Source organism: Neodiprion fabricii, chromosome 2 (assembly GCF_021155785.1).
Source record: "Neodiprion fabricii isolate iyNeoFabr1 chromosome 2, iyNeoFabr1.1, whole genome shotgun sequence".
Lineage (NCBI taxonomy): Eukaryota > Metazoa > Arthropoda > Insecta > Hymenoptera > Diprionidae > Neodiprion > Neodiprion fabricii.
This window is the reverse complement of record NC_060240.1, coordinates 37,282,985-37,299,163: the sequence shown is the minus strand read 5'-3', so window position 1 is coordinate 37,299,163 and position 16,179 is coordinate 37,282,985. Positions and strand designations below refer to the sequence as shown.

General features: G+C 36.7%; 1 protein-coding gene across 3 annotated transcripts; it reads right to left on the bottom strand.

Annotated features, from left to right (window-relative positions):
• Positions 1–162: 162 nt before the first annotated feature.
• Positions 163–5,776, bottom strand: LOC124175795 (protein zer-1 homolog). Of its 3 annotated transcripts, none has more exons than XM_046556327.1 (9): positions 4,936–5,775; positions 4,573–4,858; positions 3,864–4,152; positions 3,553–3,758; positions 3,311–3,482; positions 2,807–3,130; positions 2,502–2,651; positions 1,413–1,665; positions 163–1,269 (listed from the first exon to the last, which is right to left on the bottom strand). In XM_046556327.1, exons 1-9 carry the CDS (start codon positions 5,396–5,398, stop codon positions 1,070–1,072), a joined length of 2,343 nt encoding a protein of 780 aa, XP_046412283.1. In that variant the 5' UTR covers positions 5,399–5,775; the 3' UTR covers positions 163–1,069. The 3 variants fall into 3 exon arrangements, with proteins under 3 accessions (XP_046412283.1, XP_046412284.1, XP_046412286.1); XM_046556328.1 differs by having other exon boundaries at positions 1,016–1,294; positions 4,936–5,776; XM_046556330.1 differs by lacking the exon at positions 163–1,269 and having other exon boundaries at positions 1,424–1,665; positions 2,491–2,651; positions 4,936–5,776.
• Between the last annotated feature and the right edge of the window lie 10,403 nt (positions 5,777–16,179).

The following is a 16,179-nucleotide window of genomic DNA, read 5'->3' as shown; positions in this document are numbered from 1 at the left end:
AACACTCTTTGTTCTTAGATTAGGTTTATAGATTTCTAATTTACAACTAATAAGTTGAGCCTGGATAAAATAGCGATCCATATCAAATGAATGTTGAGTTCATGTTTGATATTTAAATTTAAAGATATTGTTAAAATTAGATATGGTAAGAGAACATTCTCCTTTCATAATTTCATTTATTTTAAGGATCTTGCTATTTACATCGAAGGAAGTTCGTTATTTAAGGGCTGTATACATACACCTATATCATAGTATTAACTGGATAAATTATATATCACCGTTTTAATAAACCTATGCATAATAATCCATACTCAAGTCTTATACAATGTTACACCTTGCGCAAAAATTTAGAGTTGCTTCATCTTCTTGGCAATTAAATTTTTGCAAAGTATGTGAGGGTAAAAATAATATAAGGACAAACCAATGTATCGATAGTTATGATTTGTATCATAAGGGTACTGTGTTCCGCTGTAAATAACATGATCGAATAACATTTTGTACTCAAATGGGTTACTATAGAGATTATGTGTAAAAATAGATCAACTTTGGTAGGTATTGAGGTAAATCATGGAGTCAAATGAGAGAAAACTTTATAATAATTCCTATAACACCACAGTTTCGGTCAAGAAAAATGACAAGGTGTACAAAGTCGAAAGGTTCGAGAATGATAAGAACGTAATATATAATCTATTAAAATACTTAATATCAACAATCGAAAATATCGCTTCTATAAATTCCTTTTAGCCTTATCTGATTTTACATTTGCAAGTGTATGTATACACATAACATGGATAAATCTATAACATCTGTTACAAAGTTCAAGAATTCCGAAAGAAAGGAATAAAAAACAACTCATCAGCAATGGAGAGAAATAATCATATCCAATTTTTTATGCTTAAATTATCGGTCAATGCGTTACTGTTGCTGGATTTTCTCCATAGAATAGAAGGCATTGGATACAAACTGAGAATACAAAATACAAGAATTTTAACGTCTTTCAGTATTTTACACATCGTCCATCAGTTTTCATTGGTTGAACCAGGCAGTTGTATAAAACTTTAACCGAGTACTAAAGAGCCTCAGCATTACAAGCGTCATCAGAAGATAATTTTGAAGGTTGTAATTGTTCTGGGTGGCATGCTAACTGGCAATGCATTAACACTGAGTGAGCAAGTTCCTTCATACGAAGATTGGGCCGGGGATCTTTTAGCAATTTTTCGAGCTTTGTCAGACCACCCTCCTTTTCAACCAGAATGCAATACTTGTCCGCTGTGATGTGAAATAAAATGTAAAGCTGTCAGTATATAAAAAAAAATATATATATATATTTTCAAACTCATTTTGATCTGAGTTTTGTTGAAATTTCATACTTTACTAATTTCATTAAGCCTGAAAAACTGATATATACTTACGGTAAACCTTGGTAAGATTTGCTAATGCCCAAATGGCCCAATACTGGCATTGCGGTGTATGAAATATGTCGAGTAGCCGCAACAGCGGAAGAAATGATCTATAGTTGATGTTACGGGCCGCAGACAGGTCCCAGCGATCAATGGCTGTAGACATCCGACTTAGTACATAGTCTCTATCAGGATTTTTGACGACCCAGGCTTCTCGTCCGTCAGCTGCCATATGCGCCAAAATACCCGCAGCATTGTAAGACACCTGACATGATTTAGATTAAAAAATATAAAGAAAACCGTTGCAATAACAATGGTAAGAACATACCATCAACTTTAGTATCCATGTATCTGCAAAAATTATATTGAAATATCTAAGGAGTCTTATTAAGGAGGAGACCAAACTCGTCTCTCTATCGACGATGAAATATGATATTTAATTTTCGTAAGTTAATGTCAAAAGCACCACTGACGTACCGTTCAGAGCTTATGAATTATCAATAAGCAATTTGTTTATAATAATGTGTGCAAAGCTTATAGTTTATTCATCCTCTACAAAATTATAGTGCCATTGTTTTCAAATCTTCACGATGAACTACACTATAAATTGTTTCGTATAATGAAGATGGGTCTCCTCTCTAATATTACCTCTTGGAAATATCAACAAAGCGCAATTCGTACATCATGAAGGGTGCTGGATACCTAGAAACTATGGGACAGGTGAAGTCTGCCATCAATACGCTGCCATTTTTTTAGCACACACTAACCAGCTCTTTTTCATCACAGGGAATTATTTTCCATGTACGAATATTTATGATCATGGGCTTGAAATTCCATAAGCAACATATATAATGCTTTGATTCATGATCCAATACTTTTTGAGAGAGACTAAACGGCTTAATTATATATACGTAAATTTTATAAACCAATAAATGATTGACCTGAGCGTATGGGTATGTCGACGTCACTGGCGTTCTATGGAAGACAACTCAATCCCACCGCTTACACTGGTATCCAGCACTCTTTCTCTATGCTTTTAGAGTGAGATCAGGAACGTTGTTAATTCAAAAAAGGAATACGAAATTCATACTGCATGGATACCTCGATGCCGTCGCTATCGGAATTCAATAATCTTGCAAAAACAGCTACGAATCTTTCTTCCATGAGCTGAGGCCGGAGATTTTCCACTTCTGCGACATTACCCAACAGGCCCATCATATTTCTTAGTAGCTCCTCTTTATTTGGATATGCCTAACAGATTTCAAAAGAATACATTAATCTCAGAGGAACTTCCAAGAACATTTCAAGTATAGAACATTACTTCTTTGTGTGATAAAGTTGTTAGAATACTTCTCTTTTTAATAGAGTTTGAATGCAAAATTTTTACTATGTAACGGGAAACGTACATCGACGCATCCAAGAAAGAGACGCATGCCTTGTGCTACCAAAAACCGTTGACAATTGATTGGAGTTTCGTCTGTCATGTTCCACATTGTAGACCAAGCAACTTCTAGAACGTCATCAAATAATCCACCTTCAAGTCTGTATTCGATCAATCGCAACATTGTTGGCACGCAACCCAATTCTCCTAATAAACGTTTGTGCCTTCCATCAACTTGACAGGCTAACGAGTTAAGTAAATAAAGTCCAATGCGCTGTACAAAGCCTTCCTGTTCAGCATTCTCAGCAGAGTGTAACAATACTCTTACCAGTTCTTCGTAATTCCACATCTGTAGACATGTTTTAATTTAATAAGGTACTTAATCTGGAGCTAATGATCGAAGCAATATGATTTGTAACATCAGATGAGAATAATGATTAAAATGCACAATTTTGATCGCCAAGTCTTTTCATATTAAGGCTGTACACTGAATACGTGTAATAAGTGCTGCGATTAAAGAGATACATACTACATCGTGAGGAATACGAAACTGGCACAAAGCTAAACAGCCATTTCGCATCATAGTCTCTTCGTCTCGGTGGGCACTCATTCCTGCGAGTAAGGTTCCAATTATTCTACGTTTCATTTCAACTGGCAATCCATTCTCTTCTTGTATTTTCACTATGTAAAATAACGTAGCACTGAAAAATATATTTCGTTCGTCATTCAGTCCCAGTTACACGAGTTTATTATAAAAATAAATATACCCACCTTCCAGATATTTGTATATGTTTTTCAGTAGGATGTTTTTCCATAGCTTCAAGAACTGTGTGCAAGGCCTGATCCATTCGCTCACAATTTTCATACCTAAAAATATGGTAGAGGTCATTCAAAACTTTCCGCAAGAGATCCCGTTTGTTGTCCATGCAAACTCTAGCGGCAACTAATATTTGCTCTTCATTGCCTTCTCCTGCTATCTGCAAAATCAATTATTTAGTTATTAATTTTCATTACAGGAGAAATTTTCTTAGTTGTGGCCACTTGAATAAATATTGGCTTTTATGCTTGAGGTATGATTGTACCACTTGGGCAGGAATATCATGCCTTCTGCAGGCGCCATGAGCAGTTCCATAGAGACCTAAGAATTGGAGAGGCGTATGGACTCGGAAGGAGAGGCCAGGAATGTCACATAGCTCGCTGCAATATTGTATCGACCTATCCGGCCGCTCCGCGACTCCTCTTCCTGCTAAATTAGTTCCACCAATATCCAATGAAACAAGCTTTGGCAAGCCACAGACGAGATCTCCCAGGATTTTATTAGGGTTTTCAAATTCCCCATGTTTACTGTGCGATTGTGAAATGTCCAAATCCCTTTAAAATACATCAATATTTTTATTACATCTGTGACCGCGATCAACATGAGAAGATTTATTTAAATCAAAGCAGAGTGGCTCAAAGTCTGTTTACCTACTTTTTGCTGATTAAATGTTTCATGAACAGAATTAAAGTTTGGAATAGTATTTACTAGAAGCGGATTCTAAAATAGATTTCATTATCAGTTTGGATTTGTTACAAGTTGTGTTAAAAAAATCATTTTCTTGTGCATTCTAGTAAACAAAAATGAATTGCTCAATGAGTTTATGACAGATTTCGGATTTAACTGCATTAATGATAATTCATTCCAATGGTAAGTGAGTCTTTTTATTATATGATTCAGTTAAAATATTAGAAGAGTGGGATCGATCAATTCATTTTGTTCTACTGGAATTTTGTGACTTTGCGATAAACTACCTTAAATTTTTCAAATAGCTAATATTTGTGACGAATGCTTCAGGATGCGAGTTGATTTTGACATTGTAGAGCGAAAGGGAAACCAAGTTTGGTACCAAATTATGATAGTAAACATGTCCTATGTGGGAAGCATTCGATAAATCCAAATGCGTCAAGTTGGTTAATCCTGCCAATAGAAGTTCGTATTTGTAGGCAGCTATGTCGACATTCCAAAGTGCCAATTTCTTCAAGTTCGGAGTGCGCAAGACATACCCTCGCTTGTTATAATTGAGCGCAGAATCATCTTCTGGAATAATAAAAAACGTATGTTACATTGCAATCATCAGAGATCGTGATCAATGCTTTTGTCTGCTGAATTATTACCAGATTTGAGCTGAGAAGGAACGATCATAGAACCTCCTCGGAAAGCCAAGCTTATTAGATTGTCCGAATTGGCATTAATGTGCTCTATAGTAAGTTCGGTGAGGTTTTTACATTCGCTTAATTCCAGTTCTGTTAGCTTATGCTTAGTTATCGTCAGGACGGATTCGTCCGACAGGCTGCTGTTCGCAATTTTGACTCGCTTAAGCCTAGTCGGTGAGTCTTTAAACATTGATAAAAAGTAATCATCGATATCTCTCGTGCCATTTCTGTGGGCGAATTCAATGATCCTGTCACAAATCTCGCTGGGAAGTGCGACACCCTTTCTAAGGATTCGGTAGCCACGTTCATCCTTGGAGGAAATAATGTCCAAGTTGGAGCAAATCAACCTGAAACATATATCCGCGAGGGACTCTGGGCCGATATATTGTTTTCGATTGAATAAGGCATCGGGATGCGCCATCATATACGCAGTTGCGTGATAATGTCCGAAGATCACGTGAAGACGGTCATATGAAGTCTGGTAAATCCGTTATATCCGTACGAAATTACGCAATTTTCAACTGTCAGATGTGTCAGGATCGTCAGCTGGTAGCTGTTTAAACATTTTTTCACTGTACTATCTCCAATCCCTCACCACTAAACACGATTTAAATCAAACCTCTGTCACTCTCGATATTTAATTTAAACCAATGCATCGCAAGTCCATGCAAGGGCATTTCCCTTCACCGAACTTGTTATCACTTTAATGCTAGAATATTCTGTATACCTGGATATTTTCGATAAATCTTAATACACAGCTCATGATGACTGATGACAACGATGTGAAATGTCACACTCTCGACTAACGTAGTCATTCCCGTGTTATCCGCACGGTCACAACACGTAGTCGCTGGGTAACTTACCGGCTCATTCATTGGACTTGTCGAATAATGCCTGGAAATTCTTTATCGATGACAAGCTTCAATATTACGGGCAGAAGTGTGCGTTGAGTTGCCTAATTCAAGGCGCGCAACTTCGTAATTGATCGGATACAGATGACCCGAAGAACTTCCGTCGCAATTGCACATGAATTTAATTCACAAAAAATGAATAGGTTATCTATAAAAATAGGTGAAATTTGACCGATCGATGTCGATCTGTTGATATTATCAACTTAAGACTGAGATTGAATTTGCACGAGAACTGAAACGCGGAAGTCTAGTCGTATTCATACTGGGACCAATTTATACACGTCAGTTGAAAACGCATTTTCGAATTCTTTTATCGGTAGAATTTATAGAACGATAGGCAATCGCAATATTTGAATGCAGCTATCCACTAATATTGTAATGAATAGGAAAAAAAAACATCTGTAAATTTATCCAACCAAATCTTATTTTCCTAATTTCACAATTACAAAAAATATTAGAAAATCCAGAATCATCTATAAATGGCCTTTTGCCATTTGCTGTCATTCGAAACCAGGAAACTGATATCAAGTTTGTATTAAATTCGATGATTCGACATTTTTATTTGTTTATACAACCAACTTTTTTCTCGCAGAATCATTTTGACGAACTATTTGTTGAATAATAACTACCATTGTCAATGAGGAAAGAATTTTACAATTAACATTTAACAAATGAAAGTAAATGTTTTTAGCCTAATCCCTGCAGACAATAATTTCCCAGGTCTTCCAAGCTCGCGAAAAACGTTTTGTGTAGTCAAATTACAAACATCTAATTTTATCTGAGCGAGAATTACTATGATGGTGCTTCATATTGCCTGTAAAGGTATTAAATCATAACTTATCATGCGAGTATAATTATTTACGTATAAATAACGTTGTGAAACTAGACTCGATAAATCGTGGATGAGTTTAAAGGTCAAAGCGTACATGTAGCGCTGCAAATAGGGGACTTCTGCTTGACAAAGGCCGCCATCTTTCAGTAAAATTCAAAAACCAGATTTAGCGCTCTGCCAGCTATGGAATAATACAAAAGGAATGTTCAAGTAAACGTATAATTTGAAAGATAACCTTAGAAAACTATATCTATTGGGGCAAAAAAATTTCAGTACATCATCGGTTTCAGAAATTCGCAAGGATGACAGTTTCGCCAAATTTTTCCAGCACGGTATTGAATCCGATAAAACGTTGCGGATGGAATTTTTTGAGGAAAAGGCAATTTCGAGAAACATGATAAGAGAAAACTACTGAAAGATCAACCATTAAGAGGAAAAAAGCGAAAAATCCTTTTGTCCAATTATCCGATATTCATATTGCAGTAGTGTGCTAAATTTTTTCATGCGAAAGAGTTGCTACAACTTTATAACGTTGCTCTCATCTTGCAGGCTGAGATGATCTAGATGATAATTACTCGATAACCATGAGCGAACGATGGAGGAATCTAAAAAACATTAACTGATATCGGCGGTTGCGAGCTAAAAATGGATGATTTAAAATTCGGCATTACATAAGTTAGGATGAATTTGCCTACTCATTTTATATATCGATAAACGAAGGTCTAGACTAGGATGCTCCCTTCGAGTATAGAATTTTTTAAATTCCTTTTCATCTGAGATGGAACGGACTTGATGAGATATCGTATTTCCAATATAACAAGTTTAATAGTAACGCGACACGCTGCAATTTGAACCGGCAGATTATTCATGCTCGACTAAAGCACTGCTCTATAACGCTTTACTTGTATAAATAGCGATTTCGTGCGGTTTTTTTAACGATGTAGCTGTTGTAAAAGAAAATGATAAAACTTGAGAATTCCTGCGATAAAAAGTCAAGCGAGTTTTAATTTTTCGAAAATTACCGCAGTGATAAGGGGAATCCCGTGTATCCATTCGTTTAAAGTATTCACAAAGCCATGGAAATTTTATCCAGCAATGAAACGTTGCGGGGATTACTGAGTCGGCAATAAACAATTTCTCGTTAATTTGATGACGAGATTATTATACATTCGTGAGTTATGATGATTTTCCGAATAATTTAAGGCAAAGAAATGACGAAATTACATATAGTTTTTAATTCAAATCATAAAAAAATTTTTTTTTAATTTAGAATATTCCTTCGATTTCATCCTAAGATGGCTTATTTTGCTAGGAAAATCATTTTTTTCTCACCCAATTCACTGGACGGATTTTTTTTCAACATTAAACTTGATATTGCCGTGTTTTTTTTTTTTTAAATCAACATTAGTGCGACGCTAATAAATTGCATATCGAATCAAACTTTTATATTTTTAACAATCTTAAAGCGATCTTAGATGAGAAATTGACGATTATAAATTTTCATATTTTTCTTTGTTGAAGTGATTTTCAGTAAAATCATCACAGCTGGCAACACACGAACCGCAGTACTTGAATTTTAATTCCATACTCGACGTACTTAATATCGAATTTCTTGCTGAAACGTATCTTGAACAACTTGTACATAGATTATTCAAGCACACGGTCCTTGCTCTAGTTTCGATGGTACAACTGAAACGTCGAGTGAATATGTAAGCCTCGTAAATATCATCTCGGAAAACCTTAACCAAACGTTCCTAATCACACCTGATAAGAGCTAAGCCAAGCAGCATCTAATTTACCGCAGAAAAGTAGAAAACAACCGTAACGTAAGCGAATGTCAGACCAAGGCAATGCGAAATTCTAATTCTAACGTGGTTAACGAGAGTCTATCGACCGGAAACACGTGCAGTATTCATCGCGAGTCGGCCGAGCTTACTTCCAGCTCTCTTGGCTCTTTTCGAATGGACTCACATAATACAACGCGTGGTAAAGCTCTTAGAAATCCGTAATCACTCGATTGAATTCCAGGCGATGCCTTTACCCATATCAACGGATATTCATTTACCTCTCCCGTGTACGTTACGTTGACTTAGACCTGTTCGTGCCAACGAATTCGAAATCTACCGACCGAGTGAAGCGATACGAGTGGAGCAAAGTTTATACGCAACCGTGAAATTGGAGATATTTTTACGATTTTGTTTTTACCCTTTTTAGAGGATCCTTACCGAATCCCCTGTTTGTCGCAACTCTACGGTGATATCATTCCCCCTATCTCTCGCATATAAGGATGCAGGTCGATACTCTCCGAGGTGAAATCCGAATAACAGGTTCGGCTTACGGAAGTTTGCCGAACAGAACATACACGCAGATATAGGTATAATCCGTCTAAACGATAAAGAGGTCGATAAATATGACCTAAAATTGATGAGTATATTATTACGAATGTCCGTAGGCATACACATGTCGAAAGTAGAACCAATCGAACCGATGACCTATTATCGTCTGTGCCCCGGTGATGAAAAATATTGGCCCAACAATATACAGCGGAGTTCTTTGTAATATTGGATGTCAATTTATCGCGTTGAATTACGCAAACGTGCCGATAAAACACGACGATAGGAAACGGAAATGAAAGGGATTCAAAATTTAGCTGCTGCAATCATCACTTTGTCCATACAGTTACGTATACACACATATGTTGTGCATGTGTGTATATACGAACAGATATATCCGTATTTTCTTATTTCATTTTGACATCAATGTATAGGTATAGCATAATAACGCGTATACTTATAACTTACGTATCCTAACAACGTTCACGTGAACTTGTATACACGAACCTTGGTTTACATCGATTATCGGCATTGCGGGAATCGCCTGATCGCCTGGCAATTACTGCACCGCCAATGTTACAGGCATTACACGCAGAGGGTTGTTTTTACACACGAAGAGGTACGATAGGTATGCACCAATCGGCGATGAATTTTAGGCGGTGTATAATTGTTTGATTAGTTACATTGAATTAGCGTAAATTTAATTTGGCGCTTCGTAGCTGGAATGAAATATTCTTTCATCGCACTAAGGCGATGAGTTTATCGAACGCGTGTGATATGATCGTCGTTATGTTACGCAACGGTGTGAATAATTCGTCACGTATACGGTTAGCATAAATTCATTATTTAATTAACGATTTTTCTGTACATTCGTCCTTCGACAAAACTTTGGTAATTTGCTTTGAAGTCGGATCGGGTATAACCTTGTGGAAAGATATTCTTTCGTCTAATATAACGATGGATCGCACTTGCCCGTTGCCTGCAGATTAACTTTTACAGGAGAATCAATTTTATCGTTGAACAACCGGTATGGATAATAGCGTTACAATACACAAATGCATCTGTATGATAAATAGTATGTGTCTTTACGTACGAATCGAAAGACGTGATTAGCGTTCGTGATACCGACAAAATATATAAGCGTATGTATAGCATCGTAATAAAACGTTAAATCTATGTACTCGCGATCGTATTTATAAAAAAGAAATTATTCTCAATTTTTGTAGATGTAATGAATTTTATTGAACACTTTTTAAACGTAGAATACATTATATGCATACATGTATTAGCGTTTTGCAAAGACTCCAGTTACTGGAATTTGTTTGTTTATTATGACTCACTGATTCTCGGCATATAAGATAAGGAATATACATGGAGAACAATTTACTGAATCAGAAATATTCTGCTTCTACGTACGAGACAAGAAGAATTCTTCAATTAAAGGGAGAACGTTAACCGCAGTGATGAAGCTTTTCCAAGTGTATAATTACGTAAGTTTAACAAGTGAAATATAATAAGCGCAGTCCAAGTAAAACCGCAACAATTTCGAATCAAACGAGCTTCCTGATTTATTGGATTTGCAAAATTCTATAAATTGTTCGAAAATTTGTTTCTTTTTTTTTATTTCGCCCTATCTATACATTGCAGCTACATAAAACTAGATGGTACAGCAAGTTATTTTTAGCGAATCATTAGGTATTAATATCCTGTTGCAGATTGTGAATGTCGGGGAACAGCATGACGGTCCGTAGGCGGGAAAAAATTTGACCATACAAATTTGATCCACACGAATGAACAAAAATTAAAACTCATATTACCACAGATAATGTGAGTGAAGTTTAATATTGGTTCAATTATTCCGAGGAATAACGGTGAATGAAAGTTCGTTCGGATTTCTCTCCGATTTCCAATATACCGTATTCTAACATATATTACAGGTATGATAGTACGGGTATTGCGATTGGTACAGTAACATTGCTGTTATTATTTTTACTATAATTATTATTACACGATATGATACATGTCATTCGCGTTTACATATGCATATCACCGTGACTATAATATTGTTGACAAAGTGTGCAGACCGCAGCCACTTTCAGTCGAACTCTGCAATTATTGTGTATTAATATTGTATGTATAATTTATGTAACGCTGAGAAAATTGACCAATCAAAATTGTTGCCGTGGAAACACGCGATGGTGTTACCTTAAACCTGAGATGTATACATTGCGCTTATCTGTACTTACTGATACCCACGCAGAGCTCAGGGCATAATCAGAGCTTTCTATACGTATTACGTGTAAATAGGCAACTGCGGTGTTTTTATCCTTGGAAAGTTGTAATCCGATGGTCGAAATAATTCTAGTTGCAGCTAGGTAAACTAGCTCGTGTTCGCACTGCTGCACAATTAATCGCTTTACTTGTGTCAGCTGCGCCAGTTATCTAGATTTCATTAAATTGCAGAGGTTTTTTTTTATTTAAACGAACAATTTTTTAATCTGTACATCGAACAATAACCAAAACCTTCGTTTTTCACGTGTAGAGTTTGTTTTTTTCTTTTTTACGTTGATAAACAAGTCTTGAAGTTTTCGGTAGATAATATAATCGGCAATTAGCACCATGTTGAAATAAAAAGCAAACCTTATCTACGATAAAATTATTTTTTTCTCTCATTAGTTACGGAGAAGAAACAAAAATTTTACAATTAGCATACAATTCTGTTAAGATCTTGCATGTGGAAAAACTAACTTTACGTGAATATATAGCTTTCCCGATTTGTCCAATTTCTTTTTTCAACTGCCAGCTTTAAAAAGTGTTTCGTGCTACGAGAGTAATCGAACGTAGCGTAAATTTCGTGACGTGACACAAGTTTGGTACAATTTTCAAATGGTTCGACTGTGTAAGCGTACAGATGACGTGTACAGTCGTCTTAAGTAATTGTTACGTAGGTGTACATACAATACTTTTTATGCAAACCGCGTGCGCGAATTATCCGAGAAATATTGGTCGGAAATTTTATCCGATTAGAAAAACGATCTGTGTATAATTGAGATAAGATGAGAAAAAAAAAGAAAGGAAAAAAATTATCAAGTCTAGCGTCCGAGATTTTCATCGCATTTCGTGAAATAATTGTAATTGTCATAAAAACGCGATAATTAAACAACACACGCCTCTTATCGTTACACCCCTTTCCTAATCGTTATCAAACGGCACGTTTCGTTCTCCGCTCCATCCTTATCCACACTCTGCACCTACATACCATTCCTATGAACCGACTAAACACACTCTGGCCTCTATACAACTCGGTATATGACCATGTGTAATACCGTAATGTGCGTGTAACACCGGCCTCAATACGTACAATGTTTACTCGGTGTGTAACCGGCGTTAACACTTGTCATTAGGGATTCGTACCTACGGAAATTAGCGGAAATAACAAAATTTAATTATTTAAAAGCCGCACCCAATTCCATGCTCTATTTTGTAAACGTATTTTCACAGCCGCGATGACTGTTTGTTATTTGATTCTATCGTATCGCGGACTGCAGGGTGAATTTATACACGATGCTGCACATGTGTGTGCGTGTGGTTATAACGCAAGTTTTGATAAGTATACATTGTGCGTTATCACGTGTGCGTTACGTGTAATTTCCGATACATTGACCTTCGTCACTTGAGGAATTAAGCTGCAAACCTTGCTGTAATGTATATTCTACACCATAACAGGTCTCATTATCGCGTTTGACTCCGCGACGCCGAAACTCTTGGGCATTGATCAATTTACCGCATGATTGAAAGTGGCTAGGTTTAATTACTTTCGAATCGAACCACACATGTCAGACAGCTGCCTTAAGCGCGTCCTGCGTATAATGTGGAACAATGAGTTTGACCGCGTTATCAAACGGAGAAGCTTCTCCGAGAACTCGATTTATTGGTATTTGCAGTCTGCGAACGAAAATTGCAGAAAGGAAAGAGAGAAGATTTTATATCCAGGCATATAGCAAAGTTCAGTGAGAAAAGAGCTTTTGTAGAAATTAAATATCGAAACACAATATGCAACTAATTGGGCAAACTGATTATTTTTACAAGAATCAGTGAACATTTTCGTTCCGTGTAAATTTTTGCAAACGAAAGAGAAAATTAAATTGGTCCTTAGGAAATCGTTCAACGTGAATAATAGCGTATTGTTATGCGCCATAGAGCCGTGCTAAAGCTGTGTGTGTATATATATATACATAATGTAAAACTTAAGCGTCACCTTGTGCAAATTATGTCGTTAGCGGGTTGTATGGATATAATTATTATACTCTACGTGCAAAATTCCTCTTTGAATTTCATTGGGAATGTAAAAAAGAGGGTAATCACTCGTGCCGAATGCAGAAACTGTACAACAACAGACTCGTACCTAGATAAAATGTAATTATCTACTTCTGGAAACCTCGATCATATCCAGAAATACGTATGTATGTATGTGCAGTAAAACTGTTAACTCGTCGGAATTGACGTTTGTTTTTGAAGTCGTCGGACGCATTACGTGTTAATTTATAGCAACGTTGTGGCATACGGAGGTTGTATAAAAAGCGACTGAATTTTCGTTATCATCATCAATTTAAGCTCGGCAAAAGCCGTGTATCTGTGTAATACATGCGTAAGTTTTAGAGGGCGAGGCGCGAACGCGGGAATTCTGCGTCGGCATAATTTCAATGGAAACCCAAAGTAATGATCGCGCCTAAACGTCGGGCGACGTGCTTTATCTTACTTTAGGCTTACAGACAGCGATGAGTGATTATAGCGGTCTCCTCATCATCGACTAGTTTTACAATTTTACAATTAGTAACGTAGATCGGCCCGGTTTCGAGTGTCTGGCTTGCGCTGGAATTAACAAGAGGCAATATTAGTGAAAGGAAGGGTGATCAATTATTAATACGATAATTGATGATCGACGTTTGTATGCGAACTAATCCGCTTTTCCATTTTCCTATCTCGGCCAAAGATGCGAAACGTCGCATTGCGAAACGAAATCTTTTTTTTTTTTCTAAATACCGAAACGCTGCGCTTGTTTTCTAATATATAGTGTGACTGACGTTAAAAGAGCGTGTATCGACATGATTACATAGAAAGTCGTGTAAAATTACGCGTTTCTCATTTTGGACAAATAGATAAGAAATGGTTCGTAAGCTCTCTTGGTTTTCAACAAATTATCAAAGCAACGAAAAACGATTGATACACGCTTTTGTTATTGAAATGCAATAAAAGTATAATTATAATCTTTTTATTTTAGTCACAGTATATATGAGCGGCTTTTTCAATCGTCGGAGATAAAAGCTTTCCGCTATCTAATCTACAAGCTCGTTCAACTCGAAGATCCAAGCCGACGATATCGCGCGATTTTTTCTTTGCTTTATTTTTGCATCGAGATAAGTTTCAGCGGGACAACGGAAAGCGTTTCGACTAGATAAATTCGACATCACACATCAGGGCGTTCAAATTTAAGCGAAATATCGAATTTCGCTGAATCCCGATAACGGCTTACGCTGCTGCTGCTAATGATGATGATGATGATAATGACGATGACTTGTCAGCGGTTACTAATTTTCACGAGTAGGCGTAACGCAGTCATTTTACGTATAAAAACGATAAAGTTCGTCACTTCCAAAATGTCAAAGGTCTGATAAAATTCCAAGCGTCATTTGAGGCGTGTCGGGATTTCAACGCAGGCGTTATCGCCAGTAAATTATAGACATCACGGGCACGTATAATCGTTCGATGACCCTTTCATCGAATAATTTCACTCTCCAGCTCATCGCGGTTACATTTTATTTTATATTATACGTATCGAATAGCTGATTTTACATCGTAATCCAAGAGAGCGCGCTAATGTGAGACTATTTTTGAAAAGCACTCGACGCATGCATCACGGATAGCCATGTTTTCATTCAGTCATACCTATCGCGTATCGCCGTGCAAAACACTTCGTTTCATTCGGAATATAACGAGACGTTTACGGCGCTTATTTTGCGGTTTAAATCATTACACGTCTCGACGAGCGATAAATCGTAGGTGCAAGTTGAAACTTTGTTGAAAAAGTTGAAAACAAGCGGTAACGCACTTTGTATATACCTGTAAGTTTGAAGTGAGGGAAACACGACGAAATTCCGATCGACATATTATATTTTCATGTTCTATGTTATTATTCAATATTCTGGGTATACGATTTGCATACTGTTCGAACCGGTTCTCCGCTCAGAATCCCGGAAAAAATACACGTTTAAGTTTTGCGATTACGTTCGTGCAATCCGCAGACCGAACTCTCAGTGGTAAATTCTTTCGACCTGCCTTCCGCTCATTATTTACTTCCTCTAATTCGGTTTCTGAGACTAAAAAGTTATCCTTCTATTCGTTGATCATTTTGTTTTTCACACTGTTCTTTTTTTTCATTGGATATTACTTTTCGTTCAAAAAATCCGGATCAATTCGACTTCCGTCTTCTATGATATATTTCTGCCATTTTGGTATACTTGTCAGAATGACACAGACGTATCGACATACTGGCATCGTTTAACAATTTCAATTATGACTATTTGGCTATGTGAAATTTGGAACCTACACACATATCATGCTTATAATCCCTAACAACAAGTGATTGACAAGTTGATGATAATTATGGATCAATCAATTAATATTCGCGCAACACTTCGATGATTTATATCGCAATGAGTGTGTACAGACTAATGAAATTCTCGCGCGCAGATGCGGACACTAGCATCGTGCCAAATGGCAGTCTATTTGTGAGCAAAAATCAGAGCCAACCGTTTATCAGTGATAAGAAAATAAGAATTAAATGCGTTCGGCAAACAGACGGTACGTTTAAATACGCTCTAGAAGAAAAAATAATGCCGACAATAAATTAATTTAATGAACTTTGAAACGTTGTAACTCTGCTTGTATTGTGATCAGGAAATCGAACTTGTTGCTCGAGAAATGAAGTATGTATAGTGCATATAACGTTACATGGGAGTCATCAATTAGTCATTTTCTGCGTGGTTACTTTATATCTACGTGGCTTTCGACGCATCACAGGTTATATGAGAGAAGTTATATGTTTAGATATTCACGCTTGAATCTTCAC